At 50.9% G+C, this 27,063-nt stretch overlaps 1 protein-coding gene across 1 annotated transcript in view; it reads left to right on the forward strand.

Moving 5' to 3' along the window:
* The window catches only part of FGF12 (fibroblast growth factor 12), a 262,754-nt gene that overhangs the window by 166,797 nt on the left and 68,894 nt on the right, over positions 1-27,063 (forward strand). Inside the window, exons 3-4 of the mRNA XM_048506241.1 lie at positions 17,108-17,218; positions 26,121-26,224. Of these exons, the coding sequence (XP_048362198.1) occupies positions 17,108-17,218; positions 26,121-26,224 (215 nt within the window). The remainder of the gene's footprint in view (positions 1-17,107; positions 17,219-26,120; positions 26,225-27,063) is intronic.

Consider the following 27,063-nt stretch of genomic DNA (forward strand, 5'->3'; position numbering starts at 1 on the left):
TTCACATCCTGCAGGTGAGCTCCCCAAGGCACCTGGTGGGCCACTGCGAGTAGCAGAGAGCTGGACTAGATGGACTCTGGTCTGATCCAGCTGGCTTGTTCTTATGTTCTTATGTTCTCAACTGTCAGATCTCACTTCATTAGATACAAAGGGATCTAAACTCTCAAACGCGTATACCCCATAAACTTTGTTAGTTTTTAAGGTGCAGCCGGACTGATATCTGCACTTACACAGCTGTCCTTTGAAGCTAGATTTAGAAAGAATCATTCTGTTCAGGCTAGACCTGCAAGGCAGTGAAGGTTTTTACTAAGTGAAAATGCCTGTTTGGGGGGGTGGTATTGGTGTAGCCGCTAACGAAAGCCCCACCCAGGCGGCTGCTCCAGCGTCACCCTGCCTTGGCTTGGATCGCTGAATGCAAACGATAGCTCCACGTTTTCCAAAAGGCTGAGCTGTCAACTGATCCAAGTTGCGGGTGATGATTTGAGCCATCTTTTGCTGGATCCGGCCCAAATAAATTATTCTCGAATCCCTTGAGCCGTGGGAAATACTTGTAGCGCAGTCTGTGGCAGCCAGGAGGCACATTTGAGGAGTTCCCTTCGGTTGAGTGCGGTGGGGTATGTGTGTGTGTGTGTGTGTGACACATGCCAAGTATGGGAATGATTTGCTACCTGATGTGTGAAACTTGTCCCTTCAAGGCAGAGACCTGGAAAGCGGCAAATGTCACCCCAGTTATAAGAAGGGGTGCAGAGGGGGCTCAGGGCATCGCAGGCCAGCTGGCCTAACGCGTTCCAAGCAAATTACCGGTAGTAGAAACCACAGTCAGAGATCATTGGAACGTTTAAATGTTTAACTGATTGAGGCATTGGATGTATGTTGTGAGATGCCCCGAGCCCTAAAGGGCTAAGAAGAAAATATAAGAAGAAAATTAAAACAAAGAGAGGCAAAGCTGATTTTTGAATTGGGAACAACATCCCACAGGGACTCAATTCTGCAATTGACTGCTCAGCATTTCTATAATTGCAGCTGGGATCACAGCTGGAACAATCAACTGGTATATACTGTGGAAACTTCTTTGTATTTTGCTGTCACACGAGATCCTGCTATCTAGAGAGAAGGACGATCTAGTAAGTGTACTTGTATGTTTTGAAAGGAGCAGCAGTGGCATAGGAGGTTAAGAGCTCGTGTATCTAATCTGGAGGAACCGGGTTTGATTCCCAGCTCTGCCGCCTGAGCTGTGGAGGCTGATCTGGGGAATTCAGATTAGCCTGTGCACTCCCACACACGCCCGCTGGGTGACCTTGGGCTAGTCACAGCTTCTCGGAGCTCTCTCAGTCCCACCCACCTCACAGGGTGTTTGTTGTGAGGGGGGAAGGGCAAGGAGATTGTAAGCCCCTTTGAGTCTCTTGCAGGAGAGAAAGGGGGGATATAAATCCAAACTCCTCCTCTTCCTCTTCCTCTTCCTCCTCCTCCTCCTCCTCCTCTTCTTCTTTTTCTTCTTCTTCTTCTTCGTCTTCTTCTTCGTCTTCGTCTTCTTCTTCTTCTTCTTCTTCTTCTTCTTCTTCTTCTTCTTCTTCTATTTGATTACTTTTGGAAAAGCTTAGAACAAATATATTTTGAATTTATTCCTCATTTTTCTCTCTCTCCCCCTTTGTTTGCTCTTATAGAAGAAGAGCCATTCAACTGAAATCTGAAACTCAGTTTGGAAATGATGTAGGTGAATTTTCACAATGAAAAGTGTTGTATTATTATTCATATAAAAATTTAGGTTTAATAGTGAATAATATGAATGTTTTATTTTTTATGTAGCTTAAGAAAAAAACAGTTGTGCTCCTAGAGGAGTAAGGAAAGAAAATACTTTGTACAACAATTGGAAGTGCATATGGAAGGGTTGTTTGGGTTTTTGTTAATTATATGAAAATGAAAGGATTAGACAGACTTTTATATGTTGATACCCGTATTTGTACATTTCAGATTGGCTTGCCAAAGGACTGCCGAAATAGAAATGTAATCTAGAGGTTTTATAGCCACACTGGATGGTGAACATACTTGTGGAATTGTTTTTGTACATTTTTGATAGAAAGATAACATTGAAAGGATACTCACTCAGTGAGTTGGAGTATGCATTGGTGTAATATTTGTGACAGTATCTGTTGTACACCTGCCTTGATTATTATGGTGGATTTGCCAGGTCTTTGGATAGGTTGGCAAGCAGGTGGATAAAACTGATCTGGGAAGACAGGATATTCTTGGCCTTCCTGCCCTTTTGACCAGGTCCCTCTTCAGAGAACTCCAAGTCAACTTAGCTATCCTGGCATAAACAGACGGGTCTGCTTATGGATTAAAATTGGTTAAACGGCAGGAAGAGGAGAGTAGGAATCAGGGTGGAAGGAAGCAGGCAGAGGTGTCCCGCAAGGGATGGGTATTGGGGGTGTGCTATTTGGTTTGTTCATCAGTTATTGGGAATGGAGGTACAGAAGTTTAGGAGTCATAAGAACATAAGAACAAGCCAGCTGGATCAGACCAGAGTCCATCTAGTCCAGCTCTCTGCTTCTCGCAGTGGCCCACCAGGTGCCTTTGGGAGCTCATGTGCAGGAGGTGAAAGCAAGGGCCTTCTGCGGCTGCTGCTCCTGAGCACCTGGTCTGCTAAGGCATTTGCAATCTCAGATCAAAGAGGATCAAAATTGGTAGCCATAGATCGACTTCTCCTCCATAAATCTGTCCAATCTGAGCCACGTTTGTGGATGGGTCCAAATTATTCAGGATGGTGAAAACCAACAGGAACTGACGTTTGGGCGTGTGGGCAACTATTTGCAAGCCACCTTCCGTGTGGACAAGGGTCAGGTGGAACACTGGAATAAAATATGGTACATTTAAATATAAGCAAATGGAGACCGAGTGGCTGAGATTGAGACAGAAGTTGGGTACAGAGGAAGGCTTTGCGAAAATCTCACCTCAGCACACAGTGGCGGGGGGAAAGGCAAACTCCATACTGGGGATTGTTAGGAAAGGGACTGTTGTAATGTCATTGTATAGATTTGTGTGCAGTCTCATCCACAACTCTGTTTACATTTCTGGCCAGTGTATCTCAGAAAGGATATTGTAGAACTAGAAAAAGTACAGCAGAAGCCCCCCGAGATGGTTAGGGGCTTGGAGCAGCTTCCCAATGAGAGGAGACCGAGGAGTTTTGGACTTTTCAGTTTAGGAAAAAAGGCTCCAGTTATATGGTTCAGGTATCTAGACTTTCCCATGGGTTGGACAGAGTGGATATTTGTCTCCCCCTCCAGCGTGGTGTAGTGGTTAAAAGCGGTGGACTCGAATCTGACTCTAATTCCAGTGTTCCAGTGTTCCACCTGACCCACGCCTTACGCGGCCTGGGACCCTCGTACCTGAGAGACCGCATTACCCCATATGCCCCTACTTGGCCTCTGCGCTCAGCAGAGGCCAATTTGCTGGTGCTCCTGGCCCCTCAATGATGCGGCTGGCCTCCACACGGGCCAGGACCTTTACAGCCCTGGCCCCGGCCTGGTGGAACGCTCTCCCTCCAGCTGTCCGGGCCCTGCGGGACCTTGGTGAATTCCGCAGGGCCTGTAAGACTGAGTTGTTCTGCCGGGCCTTTGGAGCGTCCAGTCGCTGAGGTGCGTGCCCCCGCCCCCCCTTCCTTGCTTTGCTCCCTGGTTCTCTTGCTCCCTATTTTATAATCTGTTTTTGCATATTTATTGCTATTTTTAGGGAGAAGTTTGGTTGCTCCCTTCTTTTTGGGGTGGTTTTTAAAGGAATTGGATTGCGGGACGCCATTTTTATTGTTATTGGTTTGACCGCTGTTTATATGGTTTTAATGGTTTTAACGAATTTTAGTATATACGGTCACTATTGCGGCCCTTGTTATATACTGTACATAGATTATGTTGTGCACTGCCCAGAGCCCCTTGGGGATTGGGCGGTCTATAAATTTAAATAATAAATAAATAAATAAATAAATAAAATAATATAAACCATCAGGGAAAACGTGCTGACCGCCAGGGCTGTTCGACAGTGGAATGCACTCCCTTGGAGTGTGGTGGAGTCTCCTTCTTTGGAGGTTTTGAAACAGAGGCTGGATGAACACATGTCGGGAGTGCCTTGATTGTGTGTTCCTGCATGGCAGGGGCTTGGACTTGATGGCCCTGGTGGCAGTGGTGGGATTCAGCCGGTTCGCACAACTTCGGCAGAACCGGTTGTTAAAATGGTGCTTGTAAACAATCAGTGGTTAAATCCTTTGAATCCCACCACTGCCTGGTGGTCTCTTCCAACTGTATGATTCTGTGATTCTAATCTGGAGAACCGGATTTGATTCCCCACTTTTCCACACGAGTGGTGGACTTTTATGTGGTGGAAATGGATTTGTTTCCCCACTCCTGCACATGAAGCCTGCTGTGTGGCCTTGGGGCTGTCACAGTTCTCTCCGAGCTCTCCCAGCCTCACCTGTGGGGAGAGGAAGAGAAGGGAAGGTGTTTGTAAGTCACATGGAGACTCCTTACGGTTGAGAAAAATGGGGTATAAATTCAAACTCTTCTCTTCTTCTCTCCCATAATTGAGATGCCCAGTGAAGCTGATGAGCAGCAGGCACAAGATGGAGAGGATTCTTCTTTGCTCAGTAAGGAAAGGGTGAATTTCTCTGCCAGTGGATGTCGTGACGGCCATAAGCACTGAGGGGATTATAGGGCAGTGGTGGCGAACCTATGGCATGGGTGCCAGAGGTGGCACTCAGAACCCTCTCTGTGGGCACACGCAAACAGAGTCGCCCCCCCCCCATCTAGGCTGGCCTGGGCCACTGGGCTCGATTATTAGTATTAAATCTAAGACCTAGTTTGGGGAAGCAGTGTAGGCAACCCTGTTAAGCGCTGTTAAACCCCACTGATTTTCATGCAAAGAACCAAACCGTGATCCTTTACCTGGGAGTAAGCTCAGTTGCTGGCAATGGGGCTTGCTTCTGAGTAAACCCTCCTAGGGTCGTGATTCACCCATTAGAAGAGTTGCATGGTTGCTTCAAATCAAAGCCACCGACTACCATCAAGCTTACTCCTGAGTAACGCACGCCTCAGAGCCAACCGTTTTTTTCTAAACGAAAACCTCAGTATTCAGGTTAAATTGCCGTGTTGGCACTTTGCGATAAACAAGTGGGTTTTGGGTTGCAATTTGGGCACTTGGTCTCGAAAAGGTTCGCCATCACTGTTATAGGGGGTTAGAGAGATTTGTGGAGGAGAAACTATGACAACTTAAGGGAGTTGCCCTCTTCAGAGGTTCTGAGGTCCTGTGCTAGGAGGCGGCATCGGGGGAAGGGGTTTTGGCCTCTGTTTGTGGCCCTCAGTGGCAGCTGGGTGGCTGTTATGTGAGACGGGATGCTGGACCTCGTGGGCCCTCACTGGCTTGATCCAACAAGGCTTTTAATTTTGAAGTTGGTTTGGTCCTAGTTCTGCTTAAAAGCTGGCTCTTGCTAGTCTGCTGCCTTCAGCCCATTGGATGAACGTCTGTGAAGACACGGAGTGATCACCAACATTCTATCCGTTCCCGTGCTCTTATTTTGAGCGTGGCTTCTTCAGGAGGGCTGTCAGATGAATCAGGACCCATGTAAATTAGTGTCAGCCTGGCTGCTCTGGCATTATTGCTGTTTTTCTTCTAACCTGAATTAGACTGAATTAGACGGCCCTTCGTCTTTTGTGACCTGCTGTGCTGGGATTGGCTGCAGTGGATGCAGGGGGAGGCACTTATGGGGAGCCCAGCCCTGGCAAACAACCCGCGGTTCCAACGTCCCCTCTTTGCCCAGGGCATCCCATGCAAAGCAGTTCCAGCAATTGAAGATTCTTGGTTCTTGCAGCATGACGTCTTCCAAGGCAGTGGAGAGGCTGTTGCAGGTATATTTCCAAAATCCTGGAGCCAACTTTGGCTGGGGAAATGCCATTAAAAGGGTTCCAGTGAGAGGTGAGCCAGCGTCACTCGGTATGCAGCCGACATGCCAAATTTAAGAGTGACAGGAGCCCTCTAACTGGCACTTTCTTCCTGACCACGTGACTTGGAGCTGTTTGGCTTCTGGCTTTATATGGTGGTTGAAGGTGAGTGTTTGAGCCAGGAGTGTTTGATTCACCTGGCAGTCCAGTGCAGAGGTATGGGGGGGGGGGGAAATGGCAGCCAGGGCAAAACTGACTCTGGTGCCCCCCCACTGCCCCTGCCCCCACGCCCCACTCACCTGGCTGAGCCCCACCAGGCTGCTCCTTCGGGATATCAGCTGCTCGATTTGGAGATTTCCAGACAGTAAAAGAAACAACTCCTGAAGATTAGGGTAGTTTTTTTCTAAGTGACTGTAACGAAGTTGAAGGCACAGGAGTTGGTGACCAGAGCTACCCTTGAAGCAGCAATTTAATGATATTGAAACATCTTAAGAACATAAGAACATAAGAACAAGCCAGCTGGATCAGACCAAAGTCCATCTAGTCCAGCTCTCTGCTACTCGCAGTGGCCCACCAGGTGCCTTTGGGAGCTCACATGTAGGATGTGAAAGCAATGGCCTTCTGCGGCTGTTGCTCCCGAGCACCTGGACTGTTAAGGCATTTGCAATCTCAGATCAAAGAGGATCAAGATTGGTAGCCATAAATCGACTTCTCCTCCATAAATCTGTCCAAGCCCCTTTTAAAGCTATCCAGGTTAGTGGCCATCACCACCTCCTGTGGCAGCATATTCCAAACACCAATCACACGTTGCGTGAAGAAGTGTTTCCTTTTATTAGTCCTAATTCTTCCCCCCAACATTTTCAATGAATGCTCCCTGGTTCTAGTATTGCGAGAAAGAGAGAAAAATTTCTCTCTGTCCACATTTTCTACCCCATGCATAATTTTGTAGACTTCAATCATATCCCCCCTCAGCCGCCTCCTCTCCAAACTAAAGAGTCCCAAACGCTGCAGCCTCTCCTCATAGGGAAGGTGCTCCAATCCTTCAATCAACCTCGTTGCCCTTCTCTGCACTTTTTCTATCTCCTCAATATCCTTTTTGAGATGCGGCGACCAGTAAGTAAGCATCTTCTTAAGATCTTGTAAGTAAGCATCTTCTTTGAACCAGCTCCTTGTGTATACTTATCAATGTGACTCTTGGCTTAAAACCCTTCCTGATTTACTTTAGTTTTCTTGTAAATAAACATCTAAATCTTTGTTTGAACTCTGCATGCCTCTGGTGCCAATTTAATGTTTCTCTGGCTGACAGGGATAGATTACTGAGTGTCTACACAGAGTTACTCATCTTCCTGAATGTAAAGTGCCTAGCATGGTGGGTAATCTATCATACCATGGTTTGGTAGTTTTTGCTTCTTATGTTTCTCCCACATCTGTGGTTGGCAAGTCATGGCAAGATACATTTCTGTTCCACGGAGCATATTTCAGGAAGTTCTTCCTGATGTTTTAGGTGGAATCTCTTTTCCTGCATCTCGAGTCCATTACTCCTTGTCTTAGTCTCTGGAGCAGCAGAAAACAAGCTTGCTCCCTGTTTAATGTGACATCCCTTCAAATATTGGAACACGGCTGTCATGTCACCCCAGAACCAACTCTTCTCCAGACTAAACATACCCAGCTCCTAAGTCTCTCCTCAAGGGGAAATATTCATACATCTGTATCTATATTTATGTATTTAACACATAAACAACAATGTCAAAAACTGGAATAAACTTAAATCCTAAAACAAACACGTAGTACATTAAAACAACATTAGAAACCAACTAGAAATAAGACAGAAGTTCTGCTTGCGGGTGGGAGGCCTAATTTGGGATTTTGTTGGCAGAATACTGGGTTTGCAAAAAAGAGGCAGATTCACTGATTAAAAGTAACAGTTAAATGTTTATCAGGGAACTACAATTAAGACAAGAAAGCTGAGAGGCAGGGGCCGTCTCAGCTCCCTTGGCAGCTGGGGAAGGAGGGAGAGGAGACTTTGGAGAAGAAGGACGAAATTAGACCTGAGGACAAGCTAAGATGGAAGGATCTTTCACCTTACAGCCCTCTTTAGCTGACCCCTAGCCCACCCCCAATGGGTCATCTTCTCAGTTCTTTTGCACACTAGAAATTGTTACTCCCAACAGATTAATGGTGACATCTTTTCTAGAGGGGGTTGCCCTTCCCTTGAAGGAACAGGTTTGTAGCCTGGGGGTGGTTTTGAACCCAGGTCTGTTGCTGGGGAAGCAGGTGGCAGCTTTTAATCAGCTTTGATGGGCTAGACAGCGGTAGCCTTTGCTGGGCAGAAAAGGTCCAGCCACTGTAGTGGATGCTCTCGTTACATCTAGATTAGACTGCTGCAATACATTCTACATGGGGCTGCCCCGAGATGTGTTTGGAAACTTCAGTTGATGCGGAATTCTGCAGCCAGGGGGTTGGCTGGAGGGGTCATGGGGGCCACCTCACTCCGGCATGCAAAGGAATGAGACGGCCACCCTGCAGGGGGTGGCCAAGTGACCAGCTAGATTGGGCTTCCTCCATGTGCCACCTCTTGTCTGCCCTCAAGACAGTGTGGTACAGTGGTTAAGCAGTGGCTTAAGCGGTTAAGAGCTCGTGTATCTAATCTGGAGGAACCGGGTTTGATTCCCAGCTCTGCCGCCTGAGCTGTGGAGGCTTCTCTGGGGGATTCAGATTAGCCTGTGCACTCCCACACACGCCAGCTGGGTGACCTTGGGCTAGACACAGCTTCTCGGAGCTCTCTCAGCCCCACCCACCTCACAGGGTGTTTGTTGTGAGGGGGGAAGGGCAAGGAGATTGTCAGCCCCTTTGAGTCTCCTGCAGGAGAGAAAGGGGGGATATAAATCCAAACTCCTCTTCTTCTTCTTAACAGAAGGTGCACTCTAATCTGGAGAACTGGGTTTGAGTCCCTGCTTTGCCACTTGAGCTGTGGAGGCTTATCTGGTGAACTAGATTAGCTTGTGCATTCCAACACATGCCAGCTGGGTGGCCTTGGGCTAGTCACAGTTCTTTGTACCTCTCTCACCCACCCACCTCACAGGGTGTTTGTTGTGGGAGTTTATAAGCCACTTTGAGTATCCTTACAAGAGAGAAAGTGGGGGGGGGATATAAATCCAAACTCTTCTACTTCTTCTCAAACTAATATTCTTGGGGCCATTTTCTCTTCCTTTTTGGAAACTCTTTCTGCCCTTAGCTGGTTAGGCAGCTAGAGGCTGTCCCTGTCTCCGTGCTTTCCTATCTATGATGTGGTTCCTTAATAATCATTTTCTTTTATCCTTAATCAGAGAAGGTGGGATTTTTGTGTGTGTGACTCACACTCTGCTGATGTTGTCTGCGCAGCTTCTAGGCTCAATGCAAGGTGCTGCTGTTGACATTTGAAGCCCTGTATGGTTTGGAGCCACGGTGCTTGAAGGACCGTTTGGAATATGCTGCCACAGGAGGTGGTGATGGCCACTCACGGATAGCTTTAAAAGGGGCTTGGACAGATTTATGGAGGAGAAATCGATCTCTGGCTCCCAATCTTGATCCTCCTTGATCTGAGATTGCAAATGCCTTAGCAGACCAGGTGCTCGGGAGCAGCAGCCGCAGAAGGCCATTGATTTCACCTCCTGCATGTGAGCTCCCAAAGGCACCTGGTGGGCCCCTGCGAGTAGCAGAGAGCTGGACTAGATGGACTCTGGCCTGATCCAGCAGGCTCGTTCTTATGTTCTTATGACTGCCTGCTCCCTTATGAGCCTACCTGATAGCAGTGGACGCCTTCAAGGGGCCATCTTCAGGGGCCCCCTCCTTCTGAGATTAGGCCTTATCAGCCGTGCCCCCAAAATCTGGGACTCTCCCAGGCGAGATGGGTCAGTCCGCTCGTGTTGCTGTCTTCTGTCAGAGGCTGCAGTAGGCATTTCCTCAGTGATCCCCCCCTTCCCCAGCTGGCCGGGGCAGAAAGGCGGGGTGAAAATCTTGTTAACAGCATCCGCATCCCTTGCCCCACAAGGAGGGTAGAGGCCAGGCTGAAGCGGCCTTGACCAATCTTGATCCTCCTTGATCTGAGATTGCAAATGCCTTAGCAGACCAGGTGCTCGGGAGCAGCAGCAGCAGCAGAAGGCCATTGCTTTCACCTCCTGCAGGTGAGCTCCCAAAGGCACCTGGTGGGCTACTGCGAGTATCAGAGAGCTGGACTACATGGACTCTGGTCTGATCCAGCAGGCTAGTTCTTATGTTCTTATGTTCTCCTCGTGGCTTCTTGGGTTTTACCAGACTTTCCCAGTACAGCAGCCCCTCGTTTATCCCTCTAAAGAGCTACAAACTTGAATTCTGCCTCCCAGACCAAGGTCCTTATTTGTCATTTGGAAGAAATGGCTGCAGAATAATGCCCAGGCCAGGCGGGGCTTGAACAGTGGCCGGCGGAACCTCATGGAGACAGTGAAGAAGAGGAGTTGTGGGGAGAGGAAGGGGAAAGAGTCTGCAAGCCCCTTTGGCTCTCCTTGCAGGAGAGAAAGGTGGGGTATAAATCCAAACTCTTGTTATTTTTTTATATCCCACCTTTCTCTTCTATAAGGAGTTTCAAAGCAGCTGACAAACTCCTTTCCCTTCCTCTCCCCACAGACACTTTATGAGGCAGGTGGGGCTGAGAGAGTTCTGAGAGAACTGGAGTGGCGTATGAGGCAGGTGGGGCTGAAAGAGTTCTGAGAGAACTGGAGCAGCAGTGGCGTAGGAGGTTAAGAGCTCGTGTATCTAATCTGGAGGAACCGGGTTTGATTCCCAGCTCTGCCGCCTGAGCTGTGGAGGCTTCTCTGGGGAATTCAGATTAGCCTGCGCACTCCCACACACGCCAGCTGGGTGACCTTGGGCTAGTCACAGCTTCTCGGAGCTCTCTCAGCCCCACCCAACCCTGTTTGTTGTGAGGGGGGAAGGGCAAGGAGGTTGTCAGCCCCTTTGAGTCTCCTGCAGGAGAGAAAGGGGGATATAAATCCAAACTCTTCTTCCATCCCAAGGTCACCCAGCAGGCTTCGTGAGTAGGAGTAGGGACGCAAACCTAGTTCACCAGATAAGCCTCTGCCACTCATGTGGAGGAGTGAGGATTCAAACCCGGTTCTTCAGATTAGAATACACCTGCTGTTATCCACTATACCATAGGGCACAGGTGGACACAGCTTAAGTCAATCCCCCCCCCCCAAGAAAAACCCCATTCTGTCTCCAGCAGCAGCGTCTGCAGAAGGGGTTTGTCTGCCAGACGCACAGTCTTATTTAGGCAGAGTTCCCCTCAGTCTGTGTGTGGCGTCTCCTTCACTGCCTGAAAATGACAGCGTTTCCCAAATGAGTCTGCAGTGTTTGTCTGTGTTGATTCCTCTCCTTTCTTCGTGTTCAAACTGAAGCTGTCAGGTGGAGGGGTTGATTTATAACTCCACTGGGCAACTGCATAACGCATCAAAGCTGCCGGTCAAACCAGAGGGTAAACAACTTCTAATTTACTAGGGTGTTGTGGGTTTTCCAGGTTGCGTGGCCGTGTTCCAGTAGCATTCTCTCCTGACGTTTCACCTGCATCTGTGGCTGGCATCTTGATGCCAGCCACAGATGCAGGTGAAATGTCAGGAGAGAATGCTACTGGAACACGGCCACGCAACCCGGAAAACCCACAACACCCTAGAGCAGTGGTGGCGAACCTATGGCACGGGTGCCAGAGGTGGCACTCAGAGCCCTCTCTGTGGGCACGCGCAAACAGAGTCGCCCCCCCCCCCCACACATCTAGGCTGGCCTGGGCATGATCCTGTACCTGGGAGTAAGCTCAGTTGCTGGCAATGGGACTTGCTTCTGAGTAAACCCTCCTAGGATCGTGATTCACCCGTTGGAAGCATTGCACAGTGTCTTCACTAAGCTTACTCCTGAGTAACGCACGTCTCGGAGCCAACCGTTTTTTCTAAACTAAAACCTCAGCATGCAGGTTAAATTGCCGGGTTGGCACTCTGCGATCAATAAGTGGGTTTTGGGTTGCAATTTGGGCACTCGGTCTCGAAGAGGTTCGCCATCACTGCCCCAGAGATTCTGGCCATGAAAGCTTTCAACAACTTCTACTTTTTCTTGGAATTAGTCCCATTCTGAAAGGGTCTCCAGAGACCCGGTGGTCCGGTCCCCCTCTCAGGAGCGTAGGACAAAACTGTGGAGGACCCTCCTTCCAAATTTCCATAGAGCAGCAGATCTGTCACCATTTTGTGTTGGTGGTTGGTGGGGGACCTGGTCATGTTCAGTACCTGGAGCTTCTGACTTGCTTAGTTTGATCAGTACCTGGAGCAGCAGTGGCGCAGGAGGTTAAGAGCTCGTGTATCTAATCTGGAGGAACCGGGTTCGATTCCCCGCTCTGCCGCCTGAACTGTGGAGGCTTCTCTGGGGAATTCAGATTAGCCTGTGCACTCCCACACACAGCAGCTGGGTGACCTTGGGCTAGTCACAGTTCTTCGGAGCTCTCTCAGCCCCACCTACCTCACAGGGTGTTTGTTGTGAGGGGGGAAGGGCAAGGAGATTGTCAGCCCCTTTGAGTCTCCTGCAGGAGCAGCAGTGGCGTAGGAGGTTAAGAGCTCGTGTCTCTAATCTGGAGGAACCGGGTTTGATTCCCCGCTCTGCCGCCTGAGCTGTGGAGGCTTCTCTGGGGGATTCAGATTAGCCTGTGCACTCCCACACACGCCACCTTGGGCGAGTCACAGCTTCTCGGAGCTCTCTCAGCCCCACCTACCTCACAGGGTGTTTGTTGTGAGGGGGGAAGGGCAAGGAGATTGTCAGCCCCTTTGAGTCTCCTGCAGGAGAGAAAGGGGGGATATAAATCCAAACTCTTCTCTTCTTCTTCTCCCTTGGAGGGTTCCCTGACCCTTGACGGAACGGTGAGGTCAAGTGGATCCCGTGGGGGTGGGGGCTGAGATGGGGAATGATAAAGTATTGATTTCAGCCTTCTCCAGTGCCGGCGCTTCTCGTATTTTTCAACCTTATTGAAGTCAATTTCCCTGTGGCTTTTTGTGCACTGAAGCTGATGAAATTACCATTAAAAAAAATATGGGTGCTTTGCTGCCTTTCTTTTGCTTTGTGAATTAAGGGAAATGATAAAAAAAAGTTTGTTTCATTCTGTTGGCAGCTAGTTCCATGCTCAGTCCAAATCCCATTCTAGATTGGGGTTCCCCTCTCCTCCATCTTTGTGACTTTGCAGTATCATTGACCCCCCCACCCAGTGGTGGGATCCAAAAATATTAGTAACAGGTTCCCATGGTGGTGGGATTCAAACTGTGGCGTAGCGCCCATGGGGCTGGGCGGGGCACGACGGGGGCGTGGCCGGGCATTCCGGGGGCGGGGCATTCCTGGGTGAGCCTGTGGCAAGGACGCCGGTCCTTGGGCGGGAAACGAATGCACGCAGGCGCAGGCTGCCACGCACACCGGTGAACCTCCTGCTAGACTGCTTCAAGTTCTGCGCGCTACTGCTGAGAGGAGGGGCGTAACTAAGGCAAAAATCACGTGGCAAAATCACCAGTTAGTAACCCTCTCTTGGCACACGCAAATAATTAGTAACCTACTCTCGGGAACCTGCTGGATCCCAGCTCTGCCCCCACCTCAGATGAATAAAGTATTTTTCCTGTCCTTCCAGGGTTACTGGCTTTTAAACTGACCCCTGTCGTTGTCCCTTTATTGCAGTGGTGGCGAACCTTTGGCATTCCAGATGTTATGGACTACAATTCCCATCAGCCCCTTCCAGCATGGCAAATTGGCAGGGGCTGATGGGAATTGTCGTCCATAAATCTGGAGTGCCAAAGGTTCGCCACCATGGCTTTATTGGATGTTTGATCTGCAGCAGCTCCGCATGCCCTGAGAAACCTCAATTGCCTGTTTCTGCACATTAAATCTCTGTTCCAGGGTCTGGGCATTTTTCTTCCTGGCCACGAGACAGCCTGAAGTTCTTAGAACCGGTTATTTGGAAGGGAATCAGTTGGCACTCGTCAGGGCTTGCAGTGAAACACAGGACTGTGCTGGGTGTGTGGGTTTGGGGTTTCCTGTAGGCCTGTGTTTCACTTTCCTCGGGCACTGGCTCCTGGCTTTCTGAGAAGCTTCTCTAAATGAAATTCTGGAGACGCGTGCCTCTCCAAAGCCTGTGTTTTTTAGGTTTTTAAATACAGGGTTTGCATCCATGTTGATGGGTATAAGGTATAAGAACCCACTGGTATAAGAGCCCACTGCTGTAGGGTGTCTGTCCTCCTTTGACTTAGCCATGCTAAAGAGGAAGGGACTCAATTGTGGTGCATCTACGTGGCCTACAGAAAGTTCTGGGTTCTGTTCCTGGCATTTCCAGATGAAGAATCTGGAACTAAGTGGTGTGAGGAACCTTTCTTTGCCTGAGCCCCTGAGGAGTGGCTGCCAGTCTGGGTAGACGGTAGTGACCTTGAGAGCCAGAGGAGGTGATTCAGGATGAGGAAGTATCAAGTATTTGAGACACAACCCGGCTTTTTGGCTTTCCTGGCCTCTGTCCCGTTGGGTGTGACATTCCAGCAGAGGTGTAATTTATTGATTTAGAGTCCTTCTTCACCACCTCCCGCTCAAGGTGACTGGCGGTCGGGCACCGAACTAAACCTTTGGACGTAAGCGGCATAAAAGCTATCCATAAAGCAGAAGCGGGCTGTTAAAGAACTTATTAGATCAACGTGTTTTCGCCGGGTGCCCAGAAGAAAGTTTAAATCGGTGACGGGCTAAATTTAGGTGGTCAACCTTTTGTCTTACTCTTATCCTTTTCCCTTTTGGTTTGGAGATATTATTATGGTAGGATGGCGGGAGCTCTTTGCTTCTTGGTAATCTGCTCAGAGCCATTTGCATAACGAAGCATCGGAGTGCTCCTTGCTCGGGGTCTGACAATATCCCCCGGTCCCCTGCGCCGTTCCTAGCGATGAGCTTGAATCCGGCCTCCCGTTTGCCCACAGAGGTTATGGAAATAGAAGGGTGGGCTCCATGGTGGAGAGTATTTCTGCACAGATGCTTTTGAGCAAGAAAATCGGGCAATGGATTGTGAAATGGGAGCAAAACCGGATGGATGACGGAACACGGGTGGGGGGGGGGGGGACTGGTCCTCCCTGGGAGCGCACAATGCTGCCAGCTGAAAAAAGAGAGTTTTGAAGAATAGTTTTGGATTTATATCCCCCCTTTCTCTCCTGCAGGAGACTCAAAGGGGCTGACAATCTCCTTGCCCTTCCCCCCTCACAACAAACACCCTGTGAGGTGGGTGGGGCTGAGAGAGCTCCGAGAAGCTGTGACTAGCCCAAGGTCACCCAGCTGGCGTGTGTGGGAGTGCACAGGCTAATCTGAATTCCCCAGAGAAGCCTCCACAGCTCAGATAAGGAAAGGGATGGGGGTCGCAGAGCTCCCCTGGGGCTCTGAGGAGAGGAGAGAGAGAGTCTTGGAGCCTGAGCAAGGAGTGAAGGGCATCCCAAGCAATAAAGGCTCTGTCCTAATCCAGAGCACGTCCTGGTGTGGGGGACAAGGTTTGATTAAGGTGGGATGATGGAGCTGGACCCATTAGAACATAAGAACATAAGAACATAAGAACAAGCCAGCTGGATCAGACCAAAGTCCATCTAGTCCAGCTCTCTGCTACTTGCAGAGGCCCACCAGGTGCCTTTGGGAACTCACATGTAGGATGTGAACGCAATGGTCTTCTGCGCAATGGTCATTCAAGGCAGAATCAGCTAGGAAGGGGTCTCGGAGCTGCCTGTTCTTCCAGATGCCTGAAAGTAGAACAGCTGGATCCAAGACAAGTCGCCCCTGAAAGGCCAGCCAGATATTTGGCACCTCTGCTTTCACTTGATCAGGCATCTGGTGAAGGGAGTTCTGCCCTCTCGAAAGCTGAGAGACCCCCCCCCCCCGCCCCACGCCCATCTTGTTGGGCTCTGTGCTGCCGGTGGACTCAAATTGAGCCATTTTAAGGGGGTCTGAAATTCCCCTCTGCCTCTGAGTTGGTCTGGCCCGAGAGAGAGAGACGATGCTTTCCTTAATCCCAGGCCCCAGGTAGTGCTTGTGCTGGAAGTTCATGAGCCTCCTCGAGAGTTGGAGACTGGGCCAACTACTTCGCTTGCTGGTTCGATCAGTCATTGATATCCGCAGCCGGAAGCTCCCAGGAGGGCGGAGCAGGAGAAGAGGCAGGAGGTCCATTGCTGGGCAGCTAAATATTTGGGCGTTCACCGGAGAGCAGCTGCTCGTGTGCTCCGGGCATTGCGGGGGGGAGGGGGACGCTTTTTCGCTCTTCCTCAGCAGTGATGGTGGGTGGGATTAGGCTCATTTCCCTGAGTTCCTCTCCTGGCATTCTGCCCCTCTGAATCGTAGGCCCGCAGCTGTGGGGCTGAGGCCAGAACAGGCTCCTCAGCTTTGCCTTGTCTTGGCACTTTGCTGGGCCTTACGCCCTCTTTGCGTGGTAGGCAAAATGTGCAGCCCTGTCTGGACAAGGTGGTTGGGTTGCGAACAGCTGAAAGACCCAGCAATGGATCACGTGTGAATGCTGCCTTGGTCCTCCTGCGTGGGAGGGGCAGAGAAGACGGAGGCTCAGACAGGGCCAGAGAAGCTGGAGTTGGTTCATTGCACTTGAATTCAGTCCGTTGCATGTCTCCAACTGCAGCATGACTTTTCCCTGTAGGGGGGAATTGGGGCCTTCCCTTCCTTGTCCAGGGGTCAAGTGGGTGCTCTCTTGGGTGCCCAGGCTGGGAAATTTGGGGGTGGGGTCTGCGGAAGGCAGGGTTTGGGGAGGGGAGGGACTGCAATAGGTTGGATTGCCGTAGAGCAGGGGTCTGCAACCTGCGGCTCTCCAGATGTTCATGGTCTACAAATCCCATCAGCCCCTACCAGCATGGCCAATTGGGGCTGATGGGAAATGTAGTCCATGAATATCTGGAGAGCCGCAGGTTGCAGACCCCTGCCGTAGAGTCTATGTTTCAAAGCAGCTGTTTCCTGATCTCTTTTGCCTGGGGGTCAGTTGTGATTCTGGGAGACCCTGACGGTGGGCCGCTCTAGTGCCTGCCTGCCCGCCTGCCCATGCTGCTCCCGCCCTGGTGAACTACGCCTGCACAGCCTGCCCCACCCTCGGCAACGGGCTTGTGGGCGGAGGAGTACATGCCGGTGTGTCTGTCCTTTTGCAGAGCCCCAGCTGAAAGGGATCGTGACCCGGTTATTCAGCCAGCAAGAGTTCTTCCTGCAGATGCATCCCGATGGGACAATTGACGGGACCAAGGATGAAAACAGCGACTACAGTGAGTCTGTCTGTCTGTCTGTCTGTCTGTCTGTCTGTCTGTCTGTCTGTCTCTCTCTCTCTCTCTCTCTCTCTCTGACTTTCTCGCTGCCTCCTGGCCTGACGATCCATCAGCCCCGCCGTCTCTTGGGCACGTCCTCTTTGCAGGGAAGGTGTTGAACTGCAGCCTTCCGAAGCTGCTGCGCTCCCTTCTCTTTCCTTTTACATAACTCTCTCCTGTCGCTTTCTCGGCTCTGGCTGCAGCTGCTCTCTGGGGGTGGTGAATAAAACTCTCACTTCCAAGGGAGGGGCTGTGAGCTCCTGAGCGGAGGTGAGCCTGAGCCTGGGGGTCCAGGGGCGTAAGGAGGCAAACTGGAGCCCTGGGCAAAACCTGAGTTGGATCCCCCCCCCCCCCCATGGGCGGCCACTCCACCACGACCAAATTTTTTTTTGCACCAGGACATTGGTGCCTGCAGGGGGTGCATTTTTAGACATATCAGCACCAAAATTTCAGCGTTTGGTGAGGTTTGGTTCAAGGGGGGTGCCCCATCCCCCATTCTTTGCTAAGGAGATGGGGGCTACCCTTTGAGGGTCCATAACTTTGGACCCCCTGAACCAAACTGCACCAAACTTGGGGGGTGCCATCATGACAGTCTCCAGATGATACCCTGAACTTTTGGTGCTGATAACGTCCAAAAATGCACCCCCTGCAGGAACATCCCAGAAATTTGCCCAAGAATCTTTGTTCTGCATTGAGTTTTCTGCATTGCTGTCAATGGGGGTTGCAGGCTGGGGGGGGCACATTTCTGAAGGCACAGTCTCAAAACTTTCAGGGTCTCATCAGGAGACTGCCCTGACGATTCCCCCCAGGTTTGGTGCAGTTTGGTTCAGGGGGGCCAAAGTTATGGACCCTCAAAACTGTAGCCCCCATCTCCTATTAGCTCCTATTGGAAACAATGGGGGATGGGGGCACCCCTTTTGGGAGTCCATAACTTTGGACTCCCTGAACCAAACCTCACCAAACTTGGGGGGTAGCATAAGGACAGTCTCCTGATGATACGCTGCAATTTTGGTGCCACTAGCCTAAAAACTGCACCCCCTGCAGGCCAAAAACGGAAAACCACGAAAAATACCCAAAAATATCTTGCATTTTGATGCCCCCCACAAGGTGGTGCCCTGGGCAGCTGCTCACCTTGCCCAATGGGCATTACGCCCCTGCTGGGGCAGCTTGCCTGGGTGGGAAGACAGCAGCCTCCCAAGCGTGGGGGGGGGGGGGCGTGCAAAGGTGCTGTGGCTCAGTGGAAGAACATTTGCTCGGCGTGCAGAAGGCCCCTGGTTCAGCCCCCAGATTCTCCAGTCAAAAGGACCAGGCAGCGGGTGATGCGGAAGGTCTCTTCTTCTTCTTCTTCTTCTTCTTCTTCTTCTTCTTCTTCTTCTTCTTCTTCTTCTTCTTCTTCTTCTTCTTCTTCTTCTTCTTCTTCTTCTTCTTCTTCTTCTTCTTCTTCTTCTTCTTCTTCTTCTTCTTCTTCTTCTTCTTCTTCTTCTTCTTCTTCTTCTTCTTCTTCATCTTCTTCTTCTTCTCCTTCTTCTCCTTCTCCTCCTCCTCCTCCTCCTCCTCCTCCTCCTCCTCCTCCTCCTCCTCCTCCTCCTCCTCCTCCGTCTTCGTCTTCGTCTTCGTCTTCGTCTTCGTCTTCGTTTTCAGATGGGGCAAAATTATCCAGGATGGTGAAAACCGAGATAGGTTGTGAGGTGCTCCAAAAGGATCTCTCTAAAAGCTGTGGAGAAGCCTGGTTGCCACTTCTTTTTTTGGGGGGTGGGGGGGAACACACTGTAGAGCTGGAAAAAGGGCAGCCAAAACAATGACAGGTTGAGGTAACTCCCCAGGAAGAAAAGGCCTCGTGTGGGCTGGTCATTTCTGCAGGCCTGTCGTTTTCTCTGTTGTGTCCTTGTTTCCCTGCTCCCCAGGGGTCCCCGACATGGCACCCACAAACACCTTTCCAGGTGCTCACTAAAAGTGTTTTTATAAAATGGGCGGGACCCTTCCCCAACAAACCTTCCGATGAGCCTCTAGCGTATTGATTGGCTGGACAGATTGAAATAACGTGGTTTCAGTGGCAACTGCCGTGGCAGTGTTGGCTTTATTCCATCTTACTCCTCTTCCCTGTACATTTTATAAATAATCCCCCTTTCTCCCTGGCACGTGGGCTTCCTCTGAGCATATGGCTCTGCCTCCTGCGGCAGCCATTTTGTGGTGAGTTTTGGCTCCCGCGGCAGCCATTTTGTGGTGAGTTTTGGCTCCCGCGGCAGCCATTTTGTGGTGAGTTTTGCCTCCCGCGGCAGCCATTTTGTGGTGAGTTTTGCCTCCCGCGGCAGCCATTTTGTGATGAGTTTTGCCTCCCGTGGCAGCCATTTTGTGGTGAGTTTTGCCTCCCGCGGCAGCCATTTTGTGGTGAGTTTTGCCTCCCGCGGCAACCATTTTGTGGTGAGTTTTGCCTCCCACGGCAGCCATTTTGTGGTGAGTTTTGCCTCCTGCGGCAGCCATTTTGCAGTTGCATCCACCATACTTGTGTTAGAATTCCAAAGGTGCCCGCAGGCTCGGGAAGGCTGAGGGCTTCTGCCCGAGGATGACCTGTCTCAAATCCCTCCCAGGTTCCTGGAGTGGAGAACGTGGATAGAGAGAACTTCTCCCCTCTCCCATAATACTAGAACTAGGAGGTACCCAGCAACACTGATGGGCTGTCAGTTCGAGACAGACAAAAGGAAGCACTTCCTTGATGGAATTAGAAACTCACTGGTGGAATTCACTGCCGGCAGATGTAGTGGCGAGAGGAGGGGGAGGACTTTGTTAACCACCTGGAAACTCCTTATGGTTGAGAAAATCAGGGTGCAAATCCAAACTCTTCTTCTTCCTTTGAAAGAAGAAACATGGACCGGCAGTCCAGAAAAAGAAGAAGAAGAAGAGTTTGGATTTATATCCCCCCTTTCTCTCCTATAGGAGACTCAAAGGGGCAGACAATCTCCTTGCCCTTCCCCCCTCACAACAAACACCCTGTGAGGTGGGTGGGGCGGAGAGAGCTCCGAGAAGCTGTGACTAGCCCAAGGTCACCCAGCTGGCGTGTGTGGGAGTGCCCAGGCTAATCTGAATTCCCCAGAGAAGCCTCCACAGCTCAGGCGGCAGAGCGGGGAATCAAACCTGGTTCCTCCAGATCAGAGTGCACCTGCTCTTAGCCACTATGCCATGGCTGCTCCAAGAAGGTGTTTCTTGGCTCACTGTGTCAGCTGGAGCGGCCATCTTGTCTCTTCCAGCTCTCTGTTCTTCCCCAGTGGAGACCTCAGGGGTCGGGGGTGCTTGTGTGGATTCCCTCCATCCCTGATAATTCTGGGGTCTGCCTGCAGAGCTTCAGTCTTTCCCAACCTCTTGTTGTCCAGGCTCTGGAAATGTCTCTGTTTGGAACACTTGATACCATCTTACAGGAGGCAGTGTGTGGTCCCCCTGCAGCTCCAGGAAACAAGTCCATTGCTAGTGGCTGACAGCAAGGCCAAGTGATTGATCTGGGACTAAATGGCTACCTGGTCAGCTATTCAGAGCATCCTTTCCCATGACTTTTTGTGCTCTGTTCCTTGGCTGCTGTGCCGTTGGCGAAAAGGAGGCCTTGTTTTGCACCAAGCCAACTGCTTGCAAGCCGCAGCAGTTCCCTGTGAAGATCTTGTTGCTGCTCCACACACACACACACACACACACACACACACACACACACACACACACACACACACACACACACACACACACACACACACACACACACACACACACACACACACTCACTCACTCACACACACACACACTCACACTCTCTCTCTCACACACACACACTCACACACTCACACACACACACACACACACACACAAACACCCTGCTTGCAACCAGAGGGCTTTTTCACGCTTTAAAAGCATTGCAATCCCCAGATCATTCCAGTGCAATAACATTATTAAAAGGAATTCAGAGGAGCTAGTAAAAGATTGTCATAACGTTATTGCTCTGCAGTGACCTAGCAATTGCCTGTTTCTTTAAAAATCCAGGGGGAAAAACCCTCTGGTGGCCTGCAGGGAGGGTCTTTGTGGGGGCCGGGGCAGCAAAATGGTGCCCGTTGATGCACGCCTTCCCCTCCCCACGCTGCACGTAGAATCGCTTGGTCCGTGGCCTTCCCGAGAAGCCTTTCCCACCCCACCGCCCCAGTTTGGATGTGCCAAACCACAGCAATGCCTCTGTGTGAAGGGCTGAGCAGCTGGCATGCGTTGCTGTTCGTGTGCCATGGGGAGCAGTACAGGAAACAGGCCTAGTTAGCCGTCAAATGGATGAAGGCTGTTAGAGTCCCATATTGCTGACTAGAGGCGAACAAACTCGATTTGGGCGGCCCCCAGTGAATTAGCCGAGCCTTGGCTTAAAAGGGCAGCAGCCAGGCAGACGGCAGCCGATGCTTACTGGCCAGCAAACCTCTCGAGGACTGGTTTGGACACTGGGAGGAGGGGGGTGTACGCGAGTGGACGTTTAGCTCCGAAACGAGAAACTGCCCGATACCGAATCAGACCGTCAGTTGTCAGGGTCAGAACTGCCCACTCAGACTAGCAACAGCTCTGCAGGGTTGCAGACAAAGGAGGAGGGGGACGAGGACAAGGAGAAGGAGGGGCTTAGATTCATACCCCACCTTTCTCTCCTGTAAGGAGACTCAAGGTGGCTCGCAAGCTCCTTTCCCTCCCTCTCCTCACAACAGACACCTTGCGAGGCAGGTGGGGCTGAGAGAGTTCAACTTTGACTAGCCCAAGGTTACCCAGCAGGAATGCAGGAGTGCTGAAACACATCTGTTTCACCAGATAAGCCTCTCCCACTCAGGTGGAGGAGTGGGGAATCAAACCCGGTTCTCCAGATTAGAACCCACCTGCTCTTAACCGCTACACCACGCCGGCATTTCACATCATCCTGTTACTTCACAGGTGTCAAACTCGCGGCCCTCCAGATGTTATAGACTACAGTTCCCATCATCCCCTGCCAGCATGATGCTGGCAAGGGGATGATGGGAACTGTAGTCCATAACATCTGGAGGGCCGCGAGTTTGACACCTATGTTTACTTCATCTTTCACTAGAGATGCCTGGGATTGGACGAGGGTCCTTCTGCGTGCCAAAGAGAGGCTATACTAGTAAGTCATGGCCCCTCCCCCTTAATAACCAAACACACAAGAAGCTGCTTGTACAGAATCAGCTACTTGGTCCATCAAAGTCAGTATTGTCTGCTCGGACTGGCAGCTGCTCTCCAGGGTCCCAGGCTGAGCTCCTGCGCATCACCTGCGGCCTCATCCTGTCTACCTGGATTGAACTGGGACCTTCCACGTTCCGAGTAGATGCTCTGCCACTGAGACGCAGCCTTTCCTGGTGAAGCCTCTTGGCTTGTACTTCAGTCACTGGAGAAGTTCTCCTGCGCTGCTGTGCCCTCATCCATGACAGCTCTTCATCCCAAGACAAATGGCCTGCGGAGGTTGAGTGATGGCAGCCATTTGCCTTCATTATCTCTCGTGATGGGCTCCATTTTTCCCCAGTCAGAAGTGCTCATAAATAGACCTGTTAATTGCAAGGTTTTTGGCGCGTGGAGGTGGCGTGCCCTGGGTGAAGGAGGCTGCTTCTCACAGGGGTCCCCACCACCCGCCCCTTCCTCGTGGCAGAATCTTCACCCCGTCCTCAATTGTGCACCTTTGAAATAGGAGAAATCTCCCGATCGGATTTTTCCAGGAGTTCACGTCCTGTTTCCATTCAAAATCCACACCGCTGTCCTGGTCAGTCACTTCTCCGTGTTGTCGTCCAAATCTAAACTCCCCTGTTCTCGGAGACTGTAGAGAGGAAGGCCTGTATTTTTATTTATTTGCCAGAATGTATTTGTTGATTTGCTGCTTTCATACTTTGACTTTTCCCCCAATGGGAGCCCCAAATGGCTGACACTGTTCTCGATTCTTTCACTGTATCCTAAAAACCCAGTCCGATAGGCTAGGCCAGTGGTGGCGAACCTATAGCACTCCAGATGTTCATGGACTACAATTCCCATCAGCCCCTGCCAATTGGCCATGTTGGCAGGGGCTTATGGGAATTGTAGTCCATAACATCTGGAGTGCCGAAGGTTCGCCACCACTGTGTCTGACACTGTAACCAGTGCACACAGCAGCCCCAAATCTCCAACTCCTCTAGTTGACCAAACCTAGTAGCAGGATTGGGGGGGGGGGGACACTCCAGAGAGAGGATGGGGGAGGCGGGCCAGTGTGAGGGGGTGGGGTCTCCTTGGCCTTGTGCTGACAGCCCCCGGTGCCTCGGTCTGACATCCTGCCCTCTCCCTGTGGAGGAGACCCCTCTACCTGTGAGCCAGGGGAGCAGCAGTGGCGTAGTGGCTAAGAGCAGGTGCACACTGATCTGGAGGAACCAGGTTTGATTCCCAGCTCTGCCCCTTGAGTTGTGGAGGCTCATCTGCTGAATTCAGATTAGCCTGTGCACTCCCACACACGCCAGCTGGGTGACCTTGGGCTAGTCACAGCTTTTCGGAGCTCTCTCCGCCCCACCTACCTCACAGGGTGTTTGTTGTGAGGGGGGAAGGGCAAGGAGATTGTCAGCCCCTTTGAGTCTCCTACAGGAGAATAAGGAAGGATATAAATCCAAACTCCTGCTCCTGCTCCTGCTCCTGCTCCTGCTCCTGCTCCTGCTCCTGCTCCTCCTCCTCCTCCTCCTCCTCCTCCTCCCCCCCCCCCCCCCCCCTCCCCCCCTCCCTCCCCCCCTTCCCTCTTCTTCTTCTTCTTCTTCTTCTTCTTCTTCTTCTTCTTCTTCTTCTTCTTCTTCTTCTTCTTCTTCTTCTTCTTCTTCTTCTTCTTCTTCTTCTTCTTCTTCTTCTTCTTCTTCTTCTTCTTGTTGTTGTCAGGCCAGGTAGTTTTCCAGCGGGAAGGGGGGGGGGGTTGGGTTAGCACAGGAAGCACATTGCAAAAGGGCGCAATGGAAGCAGCCCGTGTCCTCTTGTGGCCGGCTTGTCGGCGGCGTGCAGAGAGACCATCTGCAGGCAGTGGCACTCTGGATTGGAGCGGTTTGCGGAGCTTCCTGGTGCATTGCCCTGCAGAGCGCTGTCTCTCGGGAAGCGTCAGCGGGAGGAGGAACAGTGTGTCTCTTGCAGGCCCTCCTCCCAGAGGTGTCTGTCTTTCACATTCCAGACATTGTTGGCAGTATCTGGGTGTTGTGCAGAGGGGCATCAGGCAGACTCTGACAATGGGAATTGGTGCCACCTCTGTCTTGGGTGATGGTGTCCTACTGGATTTTTTCTCAGGATCTTTCCTTTTTTTTTTAAAGTGGGCTGTGCATGCAAGTCTCTCTGGAGATTAGGGGCGAAACGTCAGGAGAAAATGCTACTGGAACACGGCTATACAACCCGGAAAACCCACAACACTCTAGTGATTCTGGCCATGAAAGCCTCCGACAATACTCTCCGGGGATTCTTCTGTGTAAATCAAGTGGTCTTCTCACCTTTGTCCCGGGCCAAATCTAATGTCGCTCAGGACAACGGCTAATATAATTTTGCTCACACACGAATGAAGAATCGAACCAGGGACTCGTTGGGGGGAAGGGCTCCCCCCTGTGGCATTTTCCTGGCTCAGAGCGCCCACAGCGCCCACAGAACTGTGATTTGTCCCTCCTGGAAGCCAGTCTGAAGGCTTCCTGTAAAGACCGGACAGCAGAGAGAACGTTTGTGGCTGGATAGATGAGGCTGGGCTAACTTCTCCAACCCACCCCAGAAGCAACCCCTGGGGGAAAAAACCCGGTGCAGGTGTAACCTCAGCTTGTGGGTTCTGTGGGGCAGAACTTGGAATGAGTTTGCAACAACAAATTTTAAAAAAACCAAAATGGTTTACTTTCTTAACATACAACATATAACATTTAACATCACACTTCAAGGTCCTGTTCAGGTTGCATTTTCAAGTCCTTATATTTACAGTCTACTGATACTGCCAAGTCCAATTCTTCTCTACAAGTGGGTTGGCTCCTGAAGACTCCAAGGGCTTGATGAACAGGATTCAACATGGTGAAGGTTTCCGGGAGAACTCTCACCCATGACAACCACAAAAAGAAACCCTGAAACAATAAACTCCAACATTTACAACATAGCAAAAACAAACAACTACCTTCCCACTAGTTCCCAACAACATTGCAGTTACCTTAACAAGGTGTTAAGGGCTTATACCCATGGTGGCGAACCTTTGGCACTCCAGATGTTATGGACTACAATTCCCATCAGCCCCAGCCAGGCCATGCTGGCAGGGACTGATGGGAATTGTAGTCCATAACATCTGGAGTGCCAAAGGTTCGCCACCACTGGCTTATACAAACCAAGGTCCAAGTCTGGTAGCCTTGTCTCCTCCAAACTACATGAGCTCTGCAGCCTTCTGCTGCTTTGAGACTCCACCCCTTTCTGAGTCAACCCATTCTGAGGTTACACAGGGATTCATTCACCGTGTGCTCATGTAGCTCCTTGGTTGGCTCACAAAAGGTTTGTAGTGAAAACGACCGTAGCATCGTTCTCGGCACCCTGCACAAGCCTTGCTCAGTAAGCAGCGCCTTGATGCCCAGCTTCCGGGGGGCTGGAGAGCTCTGGGGCGACCATCCTCAAAGTTCAGCAGAAGAAGGGGTTTCTTGCACCGAGGAGGACTTAGCGGTGACAAGAGCCCGTTTCTGACTCTGGACACCACGCAGTTTTGTGCTTGTTGGAACCACGGCTTTGACTTTGAAGGCGGGAGTTGATGTGTGACATTGTCATTTTGGGGTGGGGGGTGGGGGGCTGAGTGACTGTCTTTCCCCCTTCTTACTCCTTGCTTAATTTTGCCCCCTTCTCCCCCCCCCCCCCACAGCCCTCTTCAACCTAATTCCGGTGGGTCTGCGCGTGGTGGCCATCCAGGGTGTGAAGGCGGGCCTCTACGCGGCGATGAATGCCGAGGGCTACCTCTACAGCTCAGTAAGTTCACGGCTTGTCTTTTGGGCGTTGATCCGCCATGTTGGTTTGCTGGTTGCTGCTCTCCCGGGGTGGGGATCAGTGGCGATTGTCTGAATACATTTTAACATTCTGAGTGCTTCTACCCTCGAGGGGGCATGCCGGGCACGGGTGAGGGAGGGCACTCCCTGGTGGGTCTCGCAACCGTAAGCCAGTAAACGGACTCTGGAGTATTGATAAGTAGCATTTATTGAATTGGCACCAAAGCACCACACTTGGCAAAGCCCGTTCTGACGAAGGTGGCATTCACAGCCCTCCTGATTCCCCCATAGAGAACCCGCCTCCTGTTTTCCCAAGAGTTTCTGAAAAACAGTCTTTGGAGCTAAGGCACCTCAAGGTTGGTGGCAGATAGCAAAAGAGAGAGCCACCTGGCTTCCTGCCCTACAAGATAATGGATGTAACATGGTTCCCGTAGGACAGGAGTACTAGGGGAAGCCTAGTTGTCTACAAAGCATGTGAAGCCATAAAGTAAAGATCAAGGAAAGACTGCACAGATGGCAGGGGATACATATAGCAGGCTGGTTACATACCATGTTTCCCCGAAAATAAGACAGTGTCTTATATTAATTTTTGCTCCCAAGGATGCGCTATGTCTTATTTTCAGGGGATGTCTTATTTTTCTGTGTTCTGTTCGTCGGGCATGCTTCCAAACAAAAACTTTGCCGCGTCTTACTTTTGGGGGATGCCTTATATTTCGCACTTCAGCAAAACCTCTACTATGTCTTATTTTCCGGGGATGTCTTATATTTGGGGAAACAGTGTACGTCTTTCTAGCAATTTGTTATTTTAAGCAATTTGTTATT

The sequence above is a fragment of the Sphaerodactylus townsendi genome, linkage group LG08, assembly GCF_021028975.2.
Source record: "Sphaerodactylus townsendi isolate TG3544 linkage group LG08, MPM_Stown_v2.3, whole genome shotgun sequence".
Taxonomy (NCBI): Eukaryota; Metazoa; Chordata; class Lepidosauria; order Squamata; family Sphaerodactylidae; genus Sphaerodactylus; species Sphaerodactylus townsendi.